Source organism: Petaurus breviceps, unplaced genomic scaffold (genome assembly GCF_028583685.1).
Source record: "Petaurus breviceps papuanus isolate PSGF00001 unplaced genomic scaffold, PetGlider_PUasm1.0 91133, whole genome shotgun sequence".
NCBI classification, from domain to species: Eukaryota; Metazoa; Chordata; class Mammalia; order Diprotodontia; family Petauridae; genus Petaurus; species Petaurus breviceps.
In genome coordinates, this window is record NW_027187419.1 from 87,137,558 (window position 1) to 87,153,325 (window position 15,768).

The 15,768-nt window shown below is 34.6% G+C and overlaps 1 protein-coding gene across 7 annotated transcripts in view; it reads left to right on the forward strand.

Annotated features, from left to right (window-relative positions):
- TANK (TRAF family member associated NFKB activator) overlaps positions 1-15,768 on the forward strand; it is a 90,329-nt gene that overhangs the window by 55,583 nt on the left and 18,978 nt on the right. For 5 of the 7 annotated variants that reach the window (XM_069079961.1, XM_069079960.1, XM_069079959.1 and 2 more), the window contains 2 exons: positions 2,981-3,092; positions 4,606-4,736. In XM_069079961.1, the coding sequence (XP_068936062.1) occupies positions 2,981-3,092; positions 4,606-4,736 (243 nt within the window). The remainder of the gene's footprint in view (positions 1-2,980; positions 3,093-4,605; positions 4,737-15,768) is intronic. The other 2 variants (XM_069079958.1, XM_069079963.1) reach the window with 1 other exon arrangement.

Consider the following 15,768-nt stretch of genomic DNA (forward strand, 5'->3'; position numbering starts at 1 on the left):
AAGTGGATACTATGTCAGAAACTAAAATAATGCACTAAATGTACAGATACGAAGAATGAAACAATACCTACTCCTGAAAGGTAAAAAAGAACAGGATTTTGAGTTGTATGGGCCCTAGCAATGATCATCCCTTATGTTACGAAAGAAGTTGAGACCTTGATGGCAGTTGAATAACAGATCCAGTATTTTAAATCTAGATCTTCTTTCTTCCAACTAAACCTTTATTTAAACCTTACTAGCAACTTTCTGGTCATTGTGAATATTTTCTTATCTTCTTAAAAGATAGCTGCTTAGAGTTTCAGACTCCTTTAAGAAAGGTTCATTCCATGTGGAACCCTACTATTCTTTAAGCAAGAATAGATGTTGAGGATACAAACTGCAGATTTCCCAGATGGCAGTGTCCCCACATATCCTCAGTGCTTTCACAAAAATTGTTACCATCAGGTTCCTTCCTCTAGTTCACACTCTCAGAACTTACACGTGTTCAGAGATACACTGTGATGTGAGTCCAGGTATCATTAGATAGTTTGGCCTTGAGTTTGACTAGATCATTTCTTAGCTTTAGACTTGGAGAATACAAGCTGTTGGACAAACCAAATGGTCTCATGAATTTCATTCCAGTATTCACCAGAATGAAAACTGCTTGAATGTTTTTGTGCCCTTTCATGCATTTAGCAACTATTTACTCATTGCCTTTTATGTGTAAGGCGCTGTGCTAGGCACTTTAAGCAAGACATATCATTTGTTTCTCTGGGGTTCAAGACATATCATATTTTAAAGAAAATAAAGATGTATGACACAATCTAGGATTAGATTCTTAAAGTAATATGCCACCAATGTAAAAACTATCAATATCTGTGTAAATGTAAATATAATCTCAGACTAGTGGGTCTTTGAGAATATTAAAACTTCATTCAGTTTAGAGCTTAATTAGAAGTTATTTTTACTATTTCTCCAAAGATAAAATGGGTAGTAATCAAAATATTCACATATTCACAATGCTGATAATGATCTTCTTGAAGTAATTTTCACCATGGTGTTATAGAAAGGACTACAATAGCCCATCATTTAGTCAGCCTCCAAGATGCAAGCTAGAAGGTCATTGACAATCCAAGTGACCTCTTGAATCCTGTGTGACTGGTTCTTGTCACTATTGGTTTGTTTACTTCTACCATCTTATTTATCTTTTGTTCTCAGATAAAGATGTTTTTCTTTTAGAATTATATTATTTTCACCTAATAGTGTTTTCTTACCACCGATAAACATTGTGAGCTTGGGTTTGCCAGTATTATTTCCCCAATTAAATTTTAAGGCATTGTCCAAAATTGATGACTAATGTAATATTTTCACATGTTGGGGTAATTGGGGTAGTCTTCTGGTACCTGCCCTACTCTAAAGCAAAAACTACATGTTGTTCAACTTTCCATTGCCATTAAAAGGCAACAGGATTAATTAAAGTCAAAATACAAGGGAATATTATGGAAATACCATATGAATAATAAAGTAAATAGAATAGCAGAAATTAGCAATGACTTTTATCACTCGCCCTTGAAACTTAGGTTCCTTAAGAAAAATAAGTCTGTATAAAGCAATTTTTAATTTGTTAAATTGCTTTTTCACAACTCTTCAGTTGTGATTCTTCTATTTTGAAACTTTGCTCTGTATTTTTATTCCTTTTGTACAAAAGTAAATAGACAAGGTCATAAGGGCTTTTGTTCAAATAGTATTTTTTTTTCAAAATTAACTTTGTATTATATTAAAGGACACATAATTTTTTTAGAAATTATTTCTATTTGATAGTTCGTGACTATATGGAAAGAGACTTATTAATAGAAGACTGATCAGGAAGATATAAATGTATGTACTGTTACTAGAAAGCATGTTGGATTTGGAGTAAGTTCAAATTCTGGTCCTGCCACTTGTCACCTCTGTAATCTTAGAGAAACACAACTTCTCTGTACTCTCCATTCCTTATCTACAAAATTAAGGGATTGGACTAGATGACCTCAGTGGCTCTTGGTGACATATATTGAGGAAAATAGATTTAGAGCTAGATGGGACATTGGGGGTATCCAGTCTGAACCTCTTATTTTGCAGATTAAACCCCAGAGAAACAAATGATATGTCCCAGGTCACAAAGCCAACAGAACTTGGCAATCAGTCCACCAGCTTTTTCTCATTTCTGCTACTGTCTTGGGCTTGAATGCAGTAAACCTAATGTAATCCTCTCTTTGTCTCCAAATTACTTTGTATTTAGTTTATTTTTAATTGTCTACATACATATTGTTTCCCCACAAAAGAACAGAAACTCTGTGAAAACTAGCCACATTGCCTAGCACAGTGCTTGACAAGGAGTATGTGCTTGATAAATGCTTGATTAGTGAGGGAGGGAGGGAAGGAAGGAACGAACGAACGAACGAATGAACAAATGAACGAACATACAGCTTTAAATCAAGGATTCTAATTCCCTGAAGTTTTAGGGTTTTTTGTGGGGGCAGGGGGAGATGGCAGGGGGGTTGACCATAGCAGCTCACAAAAAGAACCCACTAAGGAAGGAAAGGATTGCAGTCCAATTTGGTGAAGAGTATTCCCACACTAATGAAAACAAGGATCCTTGAAGTAAATGAAGGATTTATATAGATCATTATTATTAGGAATGAACTTAGGTATTTCCAGATGTTCAATATCAACTTTAAAGGACCAAGGAACCTTATTTCGAACTCATCATAGCTAAATTTGTGTTTGAAATATTCTCCTTCCTTTAAATATGGGTGGCTTGTAATAACTTAGTCACAGTTACGGGTGATGATTTTAGAGGCATATCTCTGAAGCGAAGTGCTAGCTAGATATACTGAATAAAATTTTAGGAAAATAAAAATTTAGACCATATCCAATTACAATTATTTGAATGGAGCTAGACTATCATAGATGTTTTATTTGACTGTCAGTAAATATCAGGCTAACTTTTTTTTTATGTCAGCAGACTGAAAACTATGAACAGAGAATACGTGAACAACAGGAACAGCTGTCACTTCAACAAAGTATTATTGACAAGTTAAAATCACAGTTACTTCTTGTGAATTCCAGCAGAGGTATGTCAATGTTAATTGTTTTTATCTTTCTTGAGCTCCTTAGAGGAAAGAAAGGTGGAAGTTGTGATTCTTTCTCCCAGTTTGCTACAAAGTTTTGATATTTTGATGACCATGGTACAAAATATTCACATTTTTATTATTGACATTTAAGAAAAGAGCATTTGAAGCCCTGATAGATGGCCTGAGTTCTCTAAAGAGTAGATTTACCCTTTCACTCTCTTAGTACTCTAGAATTTTCAAATGTTTCTACATATATGCATGTATATATACATATGTTTGTGTGTGTACATATATATTTAAATCTGGTATACATATATATCATATTCTCTGTCTCCTTCATACTTTAAACACTGATCTCCTCTCATCTGTCTAACTGCTTTTCCTAGTGTTCTTTGGTGAATTATCACCCATATTCCTCAATCTCCCTTCTCTTCTTTCTTTATATACCCTCTTGATGATCTCATAAGCTTTCACATTTGTATACAAATAAATCCTAAGTACATGTGTGTGTGTCCATGTATGTATATATAATTGTGTGTATATGAGTGCATATGTATATATGAGTATATAAATATAGGCATACATATGTATATATGTATGTGTGTGTGTATATATATATGTATATATATATGAAAACATGAATCTTTGCTACTGCCCTTCTAATTGAAGTGACGGTAGATGGCTATACTTAATATGTCTATTTATTTAATATAGATTTATATATATGCATATATATTAAGTAAAAGATATTAAAAGTATGTGTGTATGTATATGTGTGGGTGCATACATGTGTATATGTATAGTTTGGCATTTCAAGTCTTTCACATCTAACTCCAACCTAACATCAGATTTATTTCACATCATGCAAGACTGACCTTCTTGCTGTTACCCAAACTCAGTATTTCATCTCTGGTCTCTGAGTCTTAGTCCAACTGCCCTCATGCTGGGAATTCACTTCCTATACATCTTCTGTTTTTCCAATCTTTAACTTCCTTCAAGGCTTAGCTTGGGAGCTACTTCTTATGAGGAACCTTTTCAGATCATCCTTGTTGTCAGTGCTCTCTCTCAACAAATTATCTTGCCTTTACTTTTATGTGTACATGTTGTACCACTCTATTCTCTCCACCTCCCCTCCAGTATAAATTTCCTGAGGGTAAAGACTAGATTTTAGTTGTTATATCCCCAGCATGTAGTCACAAGGGTTTACATAGAGAAGCCCATAAGGTGGTAAACAAATGCTTGTTGGATTGGGTAGACTCTATACAAATGTGGGTCTTTGAGAGATTCAGTTACTTATATAACTGGATCTATGAGTGGTTACATTATTTTTAACAGCTTCTATAAAAATAAGAATGCTTAACATGTAATTTATTTAATGCATGTTACACATTTCTTACAATTTTAAAGTGTGAATTAATTTATCTAGTCAGAATTATTTTGATTTTTTGGTTTCTGATCTCACCCTTTCACACAGTTTTATGCTAACATCTTAGAGGGTGTTTTTGTTTTTCAGATAATGTCCATGGCTATGTTCCTATGCTGGAAGAGAGTGAAAAAAGGAAAAATGACATATCTCTTAATGTAACTTTTGATCAACCCCATGACAAAGTGAAATCAGGAATCCCACGAGAAAAACTTTCAAAGGTAGTCTCCCCTGCCTTCGTGTGGAATTCTAGGTTTATTCCCTAAGAGGTATCTAAAAAGAGAAATCAGGTTTGACAGTCTTCTACAGTGGTTCACTCATAAAAAAAGAAATAGCAACAAAAGAAACCCGTGTGCCATGATTTGAAATTTCCTTCAGTCTCCAAATTACTTCAGCAAAAGCTGAAAGTCAAGCACAGCTATGTAATAAGTATGTTAGTGCATTTTTCCACAATCCTCCACCAAGAAAGAATATTAAGTAGAAGGTCTGTGCATGCATTTTCATCTTATTTGTATGCTCTTATGAAGACTGTATTCTATTTTCCTGAAGCTTTTAAATTACATTTTTATTTGTAAGGCTGACATTTCACATCCGCCAACTATTCTTCTCACTATCATTTATCTAGGTTTATGTATTAGAAGCTGCATCATAGAAGGTAAAGAAGGAGTCAAGATAAGAATAATGTGATTAAATAACAGCAGAATGTTTGCATGCTGCAGATGGTCATGAGGTTATTAACAAAAAAAAAGTTCTAGCTTTTTTTCCCCTTCAACTACTTTGACTTTTTTATTTTTAATTATTTTTTTCAGTGAAGTAAATTAGTTACAGTTGTAGAAAACCTAAGCTTAAATACTCCTTTTTCATATTTTCAAGACCCCCATATTAAGGTACTATTTACAAAATAACAATCAGTTTTTTAAAGGTTTCATTTTCTATTAGTTGCTAATTACAATTAAGGTATTATCCCATATTCCAGTTTTCCTTAGTAGAGCCAATGGAAAACTTTCTCTTTTTTTGAGGGGAATGGAAACATTATATCCGTGATTCCACCCATCCAGTTTGAAAGATCTTCTTCGACTAATTTGTGGAGAAATTTTCCTTAGGCTTCGCCAGAGGATAAACAAATGATTGAATGGATTGAAGGTGATCCAAAATAAAGAATAAAGGAATAAGCACCAATACCATGACTTGAGACATGTATTCTGGGCTACTGCCCTCCTAAATGAAGTGAAAGTAAACATACTATTCTTAAATTTTTGCCGAGATCACATTTTTCTCTTGGTAGAGCCAATGGGAGAATTTGGAGAGGCAATAGAAAACTATGACTAATAATTATTAGAAAAATCACAGTTTGTTTCCATAAATTTTTAAGCTCCTTAAACTGTATTTAAGTGGAGCATAAATAGAAGGAAAAGATCAAAGGATAAATGTCATTTTATATAACTGAATGCTAAGTTTTTTTCATTAATTCTGTGATCAAGGCCTTGTACATCAGAGATATTGACATTTAAAGATGGCCCCCAGATTCAAGTTTTAATAAACTATAAAAATTCATAATTTTAAAAACTTAATTCCTACATTTATTCAATTATTGCTAAATTTGAACCATGAATACAGTTGTCTTGAATTTCTGTGAACTAAGTAAATTATATCCAGAAGTGTTAATTTGAAAATTATTTTATCAGATTAGTGACAAATACTAATTACCTTGAAGAAACCTAATTTGAAGCTTTAAAGTTTCTGCACACATCTATAGCTTATTTATATAAGAGAAAATTTAAGATAAAAGAACCCCTTGGTATTCTCAATTTGGATTTTTCCCCTAATAAAGCATTCATTGCAAACCACCTACCACCACCCCGAGTTTCCATTAATAATTGTGTTTTTCAGTCGTGTCCAACTCTTTGTGACTCCATTTGGAATTATCTTGGCAAAATACTAGAATAGCTTGCCATTTCCCTCTCCAGCCCATTTTACAGATGTGGAAATGTTGGCAAACTAGCTTAAGTGATTTGCATGGGATCATACAGCCAATTAAGTGTCTAAGGCCAGATTTGAACTCAGAAAGATGAGTCTTCTGGACTCCAGGCCTGTCACTCCATCCACTGTGCCCTTCCATTAATAATAGCTTATATTTAGGTAGCATTTTAAGATTAGCAAAGCATTTTATGTATATGATCTCATTTGATTCTCACAAAAACTTTGTAAGGTGGATATTATTATTTCCATATGGCAGAAGAGAAAAACAAAACCGAATGTAGTATAAGTGGCTTGCCCACAGTCACACAGTTATTAAGTATCTGATGCAGAAATCAGAATTTGGGTCCTGACTCTAGCTCCAGTGCTCTATGCACTGTACCATCTAGATGCTGTAAATAAAGTGCTAGGAATTAACTGCTAGTAATCATATCAGTGCAAAATGATGAGAAGCAGTATGGGATCGAGGAAGGAGTACTGGCTCTGCACTCAGAGAACCTGATTTCCAATCCTGTGTGACCATGGACATCATCTAATTTCTTTATATCTCAGTTTCATTTGTAAAATGAGAGAGGTGAACTATATGACTTTTGAAGTCCTTTCCAGCTTTTATTAAATTATTTTTCATAAAAAAGGATTCAACAACAATGATTCTTTTAGAATGGAGTTCTTTGTGACTGGTTCATACTGCCTGTATTATAAAGCCTATGATGATGCCTATAGAATACCACTTTTATAAACTTGTTCCTTGAATAAGTGATGGGGGGAAAATTAGATATTGAGACAGAATGCTGTCCCTACAGCAGCAAGGTGGTTTAGTGGATAGAGTGCCGGGGTTGGAGTTAGGAAGACTCTTCTTTTTTTTCTCCTAGCATTATAAAGGGTTTTTTTTCCATTTTATTTATTTTTTTAGGTTATACATGTGTAGTCATGCAAAACATTTCCGTAATAGTCATGTTGTGAAAGAAAACAGACAAAAAAAGCCCTCAAGAAAAATAAAGTAAAAAAAGTATGCTTCAATATGTATTAAAATATCATCACTTCTTTTTTGGGAATGGATAACTTTTTTCTTCATAAGGCCTTCAGAGTTAAAACTCATCTTTCTGAGTTTAAATCTGGCCTCAGATACTTACTAGCTGTGTGACCCTGGGCAAGTCACTTACCTCTGTTTGCCTTAGTTCCTTATCTGTAAAATGAGTCAGAGAAGAAAATGGCAAACCACTCCAGTAATCTTCATCAAGAAAACCCCAAAATGGAGGCACAATTTTTTTTTCTGGTGGCAGCTAGGTGGCACGGTACTGGGCCTGGAGTCAGAAAGACCGAATTCAAACATGACCTCAAATACTTACAAGCTGTGTGACCCTGGGTAATTCACTTAACCTCTGTTTGCCTTAATCTGTTAGAGAAGGAATTGACAAACCATGCCAGTATCTTTACCAAGAAAACCCCATACAGGGTCACGAAGAGTTGAACATGATTGAACGACTGAACAATAGCAAAGCTGTTATCTGAATGATTATAAATGCTGCTATTTATTTATTATTAGATAGCAGTAGGCAAAAGTCTCTTTCTCTCTTTAGTTGCTGTATCTCTTTGAAGACAATAGAAACTCCTCAGGTAAGGGGAAAAATCTCAGCCAGTTTGAGGTGTCAAGGAGCATTTGAGGAAATGAGAATTTGGCTTAGAACCAAAGTGGAATGTGTTCATTCAGTGAGGAGCCCAGCTAAATGTTCTATGTTATCTTCACTAGCTCAACTCGATTAAAAAAACAAGTTTACATAATATTTAGGTTACCCATGAAAGCTTTGTTGGTTTGTTTTTCTTTAAGAGTATTTTAAAAGATACATATACAGTGTTGTAGAAATCTTCTGTCATATACACTTAAATACTGTTTAGTATGTTAGCATAACAGTATTTTCTTTTAACTTTGGCTTCAAAATTAATGCCAGCCTTCCTACACTGAAAATAACACTGAGTGAAAGGTAATTTTATAAGTAGTATATTTCCAAATTAAAGATATCTTATAAATCATAACTAGGAGTAGTCAGTAAGAAAAACTTAGGAAAAGGTAAAGGTTTCCCAATTCAGCCAATTTTTCTAGTCATCTTTACTGATTGAGAAAAGGTATACATGATATACCAAATAATCCTTATACAAAATATTAGCAGCTCCTTCCCAACCAAACCTTTCATTAGAGTCACTAACAAAAAGCAAGATCAATTTATGTTTCAGATTCTCTCTCTTTCTCCTGTATGTTCTGACAATAATAATAATAAATACCCAAAAGAAAAGATAGAGAAGAAAATGGCCCCATTTGGCTAGATAATGCATAAACTGGATTATATGACTAAGTGAGAACTGGACATGCACAAAACATAAAATGTTAGATTAAATATCCTTCCATCAGAGAGTTGGAGTTGAGTTAGCAAGTGAAGAGAAATATTTTGAGCTGATGGGAGGAGTACATTTGCTCTCTTAGCTTTGTTTGCCCTTTTGGTTTATGGAGTTAGGGAAAGAAATAGGTAAGGGCCAAAGTCTTCATGGACAGGGATACCTGGGGTTGGTTGGAGAGAAAATCATAAAAACTAAGAAATGTAGAGAATAAAATGTGTTAAGCAGTGAGAACCCCTTTCAGAAATGTTTGCTTTGGAAAGCCAAGATTTCTGCTTCTACCACTGCTCCCATCATATGCTATACTGTGAACAAAGTAAGGGATTCCTTTCTTCACTCTTAAATCTACTGAAGAAATGAGAAAGGCCTTAATCCAGAAAACATAGTTTTCACTGTGTTCTAATTTGGATATACATTTTCCTTAATTAGCATGGTATTTTAGAAAATATTTCTTTGTGAGAAGATGGGATTTGAGGGAGAGGTGGTTTGACAGGCTAGTGAAAACACAGGCATGGAAGAATGACTGCTTCACCTTCCATATAGATTAGGATTATTGGATGAGAAGAGCCAGATCCTATCCTGGTAGTACTAACTTCTAGGAGTTATCTGCTCTTAGTTTATGGAATTTGCTTTCCAAAAATTATTATTTCAGAAACAACTTTCTATAAGGAAGCATCAGTGTGCGCTGATCATCAAAAAAAAATGAATGTAGGAATTTAGTAAATACTCATTAATAATGATGAAGTGATCTGGATTGTGTACCCATACTTTGTCTTGTCTGGGGGATGCATCTGTGAGATATACTGGCTTTTATTTATGATATGGACATAACATCTGCAGTTTTGTAGTCAAGTATTTTGCAGTCATACTTTTAAAAAATATATATCCAAAACTGCATTGTAGAATCTAATTTTTTTTAAAAAGCTAACTTTTTGCCTGTCCTGTGAAAATAACTAGTATGATCTCCAAAATAGAATTAAAATAACAACTCTCTGTCAGAATAAATTCAGTCATTTATACTAAACACCAGCTTTTATGCTTTAAGCCTAATTAAAATATTTTATGTTCCATTTTTTGAGACCCTATATTTATACAGGATATTCCTCAATATAGTTGTGTAACACACTCATTTACTCACTTCCCTAAGTTTAGTTTTGCTCTTTTGGAATACAATAATAACAGCTACCATTTATATAGTGTTTTAAGATTTGCAAAGAACTTTACAAAATATCTCATTTGATCCTTACAAAACCCCTAGATAAGGAGATATTATTATTGTGTTCATTTCACAGATGAAGAAAATGAGATCTATAAAAATTAAGTGGCTTCCTCAGGGTCAAACCACTAGAAAATGTCTGCGGCTGGATTAAAACATTCCTTTCTGACTCCATTGTGCCACCTAGCTGATTTACAGATTCATGGCCGGAGCCCCTTTTTAATCCATTCTCTATTGGCACACAAGAGACACATAAATCCAACAGCAAAACATTTAATTAAGACACAAAGCAACAAGGAGAGAGAGTCAAGTGGTAAATCATTCTCTATATTCATATACAAATGGATGCCATTTGATACAGCTCCAAGGGAATTACTATTTTGTCCATATTCTCCAGTGAGTTTCCAGCATGCAGAGAAGGAGGACACAGTCACTTCAGAACCTACCATGTAATAATAAATTTAGGGTGCAGTACCTTTTGCCTCTGAAGTTTTGGGTTTGTTGATCTGTTGGGTTTTCCCCCCAGAAGTCTCCTACAAGCAGATGAAAACTACTAAAACTTCTTGCTTTGCCCTGAAGTTATAGGATGCAGCTGCAACTCCTCCTGCATTCTCCTTCTGTTTTTCTCTCAGCTCACTGGCCTAATGCTTGCCTTTAGGACTCAAAGTGCCCCTACAGTTCTAGAAGCTCTGCTTTTTAAACCTTCTGCCTTGTAGAGTACCAATCCCCACCCCCAGGCTGTTGACACTGTGACACTATGCCTGGACATATAGCTCTCTGAGGGATGCAGTGCATATAATTTCTCCCAGTAAGCAATGTGCTCTTATCCCTAGGCATTGTGGGAAATGAAGCCCAGATCATGCCCACTGTATTCAGTTCAGGCAAATATTTAAGAATCAATAATTTGAGGGATTATAAAAGAAGATAGGAAATAATGGATGCAAAGAGAACAGAGTTCATAAGTGTGGGTAACGCCAATGCAATTTAGTAGAGAGAGATTTTTGAATATCGTAAAGAAGCTGAAATAAATGATAATAAACACTAAATGAGTTTCACTACCTTTAACATCATTCACAAGCTTTTAATTAGAGTAATATTTTCATGGATTTTCCTTTTTTATAATTTGCCTAGAATTTCTTCAATTCCTTCTGTATTGTCTGCTCAAACTTTTTTTATTTGCTTGTACTAAAACCCTAAAAAGAGAAAGAATCTGTATGTAAATATATAGTTGAGTTGCTAAAGGAGGAGAGTTAGACAATCTGCAAATGTCTATTATAATAATATTGACACTGTCAGTAAGAAACCTAGGAACAAAGCTCATTACTATAAACATCCAGAGCTTTAACATTGCATATGAGATCTAGATCCATTGTTGTGACTTCTGACCTTGCCCATTGTCTTAGGTTAAATTTGCCGCTCTTATTCCTGTAGTTCCCTTCATTCTGTGGTGCATTAGATAGTGTTGGTTTAGGACAATCAGAGTTCAGATCCTACCTCGGATATTTGGGACAGATGTGAGGCTATTCATTTAATTTCTCTCATCCTCTGTTTACTCATATCTAAAAGGGGGATAATAACACCTTCTTTCCAGGGTGGTGGTGAGGATCAAATGAGACAATACATGTAAAACATTTTGCAAACGTAAAAACACCATATAAATGTTAGCCATTACTGTGTTACAGCTAGAACCTAATCCTTCACCAAAATTCTTTCAAATGAGTATCATTGAGCAAGGAGGGAACCAGGCAAATGAATGATTAGTTTAGTGTAAGAGCATATAAAGCCAAAGTTTTAACATACTGGGTGGTAGCCCAAGGCACCAAAAAAATGGTATGTCTTAAAGAAATGGTCTATCTTAAAATAAATTTATTTTTACCTAAAATGCCACAAAACCTACAAGAGTTTAAACTCTATTGAAGGTAGAGACTGTCTAATCTAAATTTAACATCTCTGGTAACTATTTCAGTACTCTATAAACAGCAGGTTCTTAATAAATTGAGATGTCCCAAAAGACTTAGTGTAGTTTTAAGCACCTTTAGCTTTAAACTACATCAAAACTTTTGGGATACCTTGTATTTGAATGCATGAATAATCCCTAGGGCTGACTCTGCCCCTAGGAATTGACAGATAGTTCACATTTTAACTCTCTCACTTTCCTCCTAACAAGAAGAACTAAAAAGACATTTTTGCCAACAGAGCCTCTAGGCTGTATTCTAATTGGCTTTGTGATTGTGCCAAGTCATTTGACCTCAATAAGCCTCAATATTCTCATCTGGTAAATGAAAGGATTAGACTGTTTGAACTCCAAGGTTCTTTCTAGATCCTGAAAGAGCAAAAAGGATTTGATTTGAACCAGGAGACATTGGATGTCTGAAGGGCTAACACACACGTACTGTGTTATTTGTAATTATTATGTGCATTTGTAACTAAATACAGAAGCTTGATGCTTTTGAAGAATCTGATATCTAAAAATTTACTGGTCAGATCTATATTTCTTGGGTATCAATGATATACCTAGATTTGTTAGGTCCTACAGGGGAGATGAGAAGTTTCTATATACATAAGACTTAATATATAATCAGCCCTAAAAGAGAAATATGATGATGGCCAAAGTATTTTAACACATACAGTGAACATTTTATTGATGACTTTTTGTTTGCTTTTCAATTAGTACCTTCATATGCTTGGAGTATTTTTAATCTTTTACCTTGTAATTTTGCTGTAAGCAGTATTTGAGATGGGAGAAAATCATGGAATGGCACTAATTTGTGGCCTTAATTCCACTTCTTATGTAAAAACATAGTGCTATTTAAAATTGAAGATTTCATTTTCTTGTATACTCTAGAATACCTATAGAGTCATTGAATATTAGAACTAGTTAGTTAGAGCTACTTAGTCTAATCCAGTCATTTTAAAGATGAAGAAACTGAGACCCTCCTACCACTTTTTATTTTTCTCTTTTCTTTCCTTCATATCATATCCTTTTATCTCCTGCTTTCTCCCAGAAGTCAACATGTTTTATTAAGTATTTTTAGTGAAGGTTGGGGGGAGAGTAGAGGTGAAGCAGCCAGTGGTTAGGTTTAGAAGTATTTATCCCTTCAGTCTAATATTCTAGGATTTGATGCATATTTGATTCCCCATTTGATAGATTTCAGTCATTACCTCACTAAGCCATGATCTTTCTGTACTAGAATCCTAATCTTTGCAATTTATCCTCATGTAGTAGTTCCCCGTCTTCTCGATGAATATAGTTGCGTTTTTATACTCTGATTGCTTTTTTTCCTGCTGTTGTTGCCCTGCATTTGTTTGATGTTTTTAACCTTAAAAATAGTTATAGCCATTGCTTTCAGTCATAATCTTTAGTGACTCCTAAATCTCTTTTCTGTGTCCATCCTTGTAGATATATAATTTGCATTACTTTTCACTTATCTTAAAAATAACTCCATTGATGCTTATCTGCAGTTTTTCTAGCTAGTCATCTAACCTTAGAAGATCTTGGTACTTCATTAACTGCAAGAACATAGTGTTATTTAAAACCCTAGAGAGTTCATTGTGTACTCACCCTTCCAGATTATTGATTAAACTGTGTGTGTGTATATATATATATATATATCATATACAATTTATATATCATGTTGCTGTTGTTATTCAGTTGTGTCTGACCCTAAATGACCCATTTTGGAGTCTTCTTGGCAAAGATACTGAAGTGGTGTTTCTGTTTCCTTCTCCATCTCATTTTACAGTGAGAAAATCTGTAAATTTTACAGATCAAGCAAACAGGGTTAAGTGACTTGCCTGAGGTCACACTGCTAGTGTATGTCTAAGACAAGATTTGAACTCAGAAAGAAGTCTTCCTGACTCTGGGCCCAGCACTCTATCTGCTACACCACCTAACTGACCTATTATTTCATTATACACACACACACACACACACACACACACACATACACACACATATGTTGTGGTTGTGGTTTAAATTCTGCCCACCCAGGGACACCAAAAACTGTTGAGGTTTCATGATGTGTTGTGGTGGAACCATCTCAAAGAATTCAGTCAGACCACCTCTAATCCAAGTATACGCATTTATTGAGTGGGCTAAGTTCCGATAGGGACCAGCAACTTCAGAGAAAGCAAGATGGATTTTTATAGGGTAAAGATGCAATTACATAACAGAAATTATGAATATTAAAAAGGTGGAAGGGGTTTGTCAAGGTATTAGATGATAGGGGAGAGGTCCCTTCTGTGGTTAAACATTCTGGTCATGCTGCCTTCCAATTGGCTAACTATTGTGGTCATGTCTGATCAAGATGGATAGTTAGGTATTGTGGTCCTGTCTTGGGCTAAATGGATGATGTGATTGTAGTTTGTACAATTACAAGTACACACTTTCAAATATGTGAATTGGATGTGAGGGTAGTAGTTTGCTAGGGGCCATGGCTATATTGAGTCTGGGGTCCTGAGGTGTGGTTAAAACCAGATTGTGTGTTTAAATCAGGACATGCCTGCTGTTCAGTGGGGCCCATAAGGAAGTTAGAATATTGCACCTTTATTAGGATTCCATCACATATACATATCCACATACCTACATATATATATATATATATATATATATATATATGTAAACACATACATTCCTTTGTATCTATATTTCTTTTTATCCATGTCAACAAGGCAAAAAACAGGGGTACACAAGAATGACAGGATATTATTCCTGTTCTCAAACAGTTTGCAATCCTCTTGGGGATACAAAGTTTTTAAGAAATGAAATGATTACAAAATACTATACATGATAAATTGTGTACAATTAATAATGTGCACACAGGCAGTTCATACTTCTTCCAAAAATTCTATTAAAGTATGATTTGTCCATATAGAAGCTATATTGCTTTCTCCTAAAAGGTTATGTTTACTTAAGTTTTTGATTATTCTACCCTTTATCATAGATTCTACCAGCTTATGCTGTGTGGAACTGAATTCCACATTGTAGTTCTCATATTTCCCTCTAGAATCCTTCATATGACAGTTTGCCAGTAGCCTTAGGTATAGTGACCATGTGCTCTGTGTTTTGGGTCTTCAGTTCTTTCAAAACTCTTATGTGGATGCTATTCACTGTCCTTAATTTATCCACTTGATTTATTACATTCTAGAGTATTCACTTCAAAAACCACTATTTTGATTAAGTACCTGTACTCTTCTACTTCAGAAGACAGTTTAATAGTCAGTTAACAAGCATTTATTAAGTATTTACTCAGTACCAGGAACTGTGCTAACTACTAGGAATTCAAAGACTCCAGGGCTGTGATCTCCAAGCTTTTAAAAATGTGCATGCCTACCATTAAAAAAAAAAATTGAACATCCACCCTAATATGTGTATCCTTAACTTATTTATAAATTATATGCATGCTATACTAATAATTAGATTGTAAAACTTATGCTAAAAAAGACCCTTATTTTATTTTTTTTTAAGCAATTGGGGTTAAGTAACTTGCTCAAGGTTACACGGCCAGTTATTATTTCTGGGTGTGGTGCTGAGTATCCGAGCCTGGATTTGATCCAGGTCATCCCGACACTGGAGCCAATGCTCTTACTCGCTGAGCCACCTGGCCGCCCCTAAGCAATTGGGGTTAAGTAACTTGCTCAAGGTTACACAGCCAGGTGTTTCTGGGTGG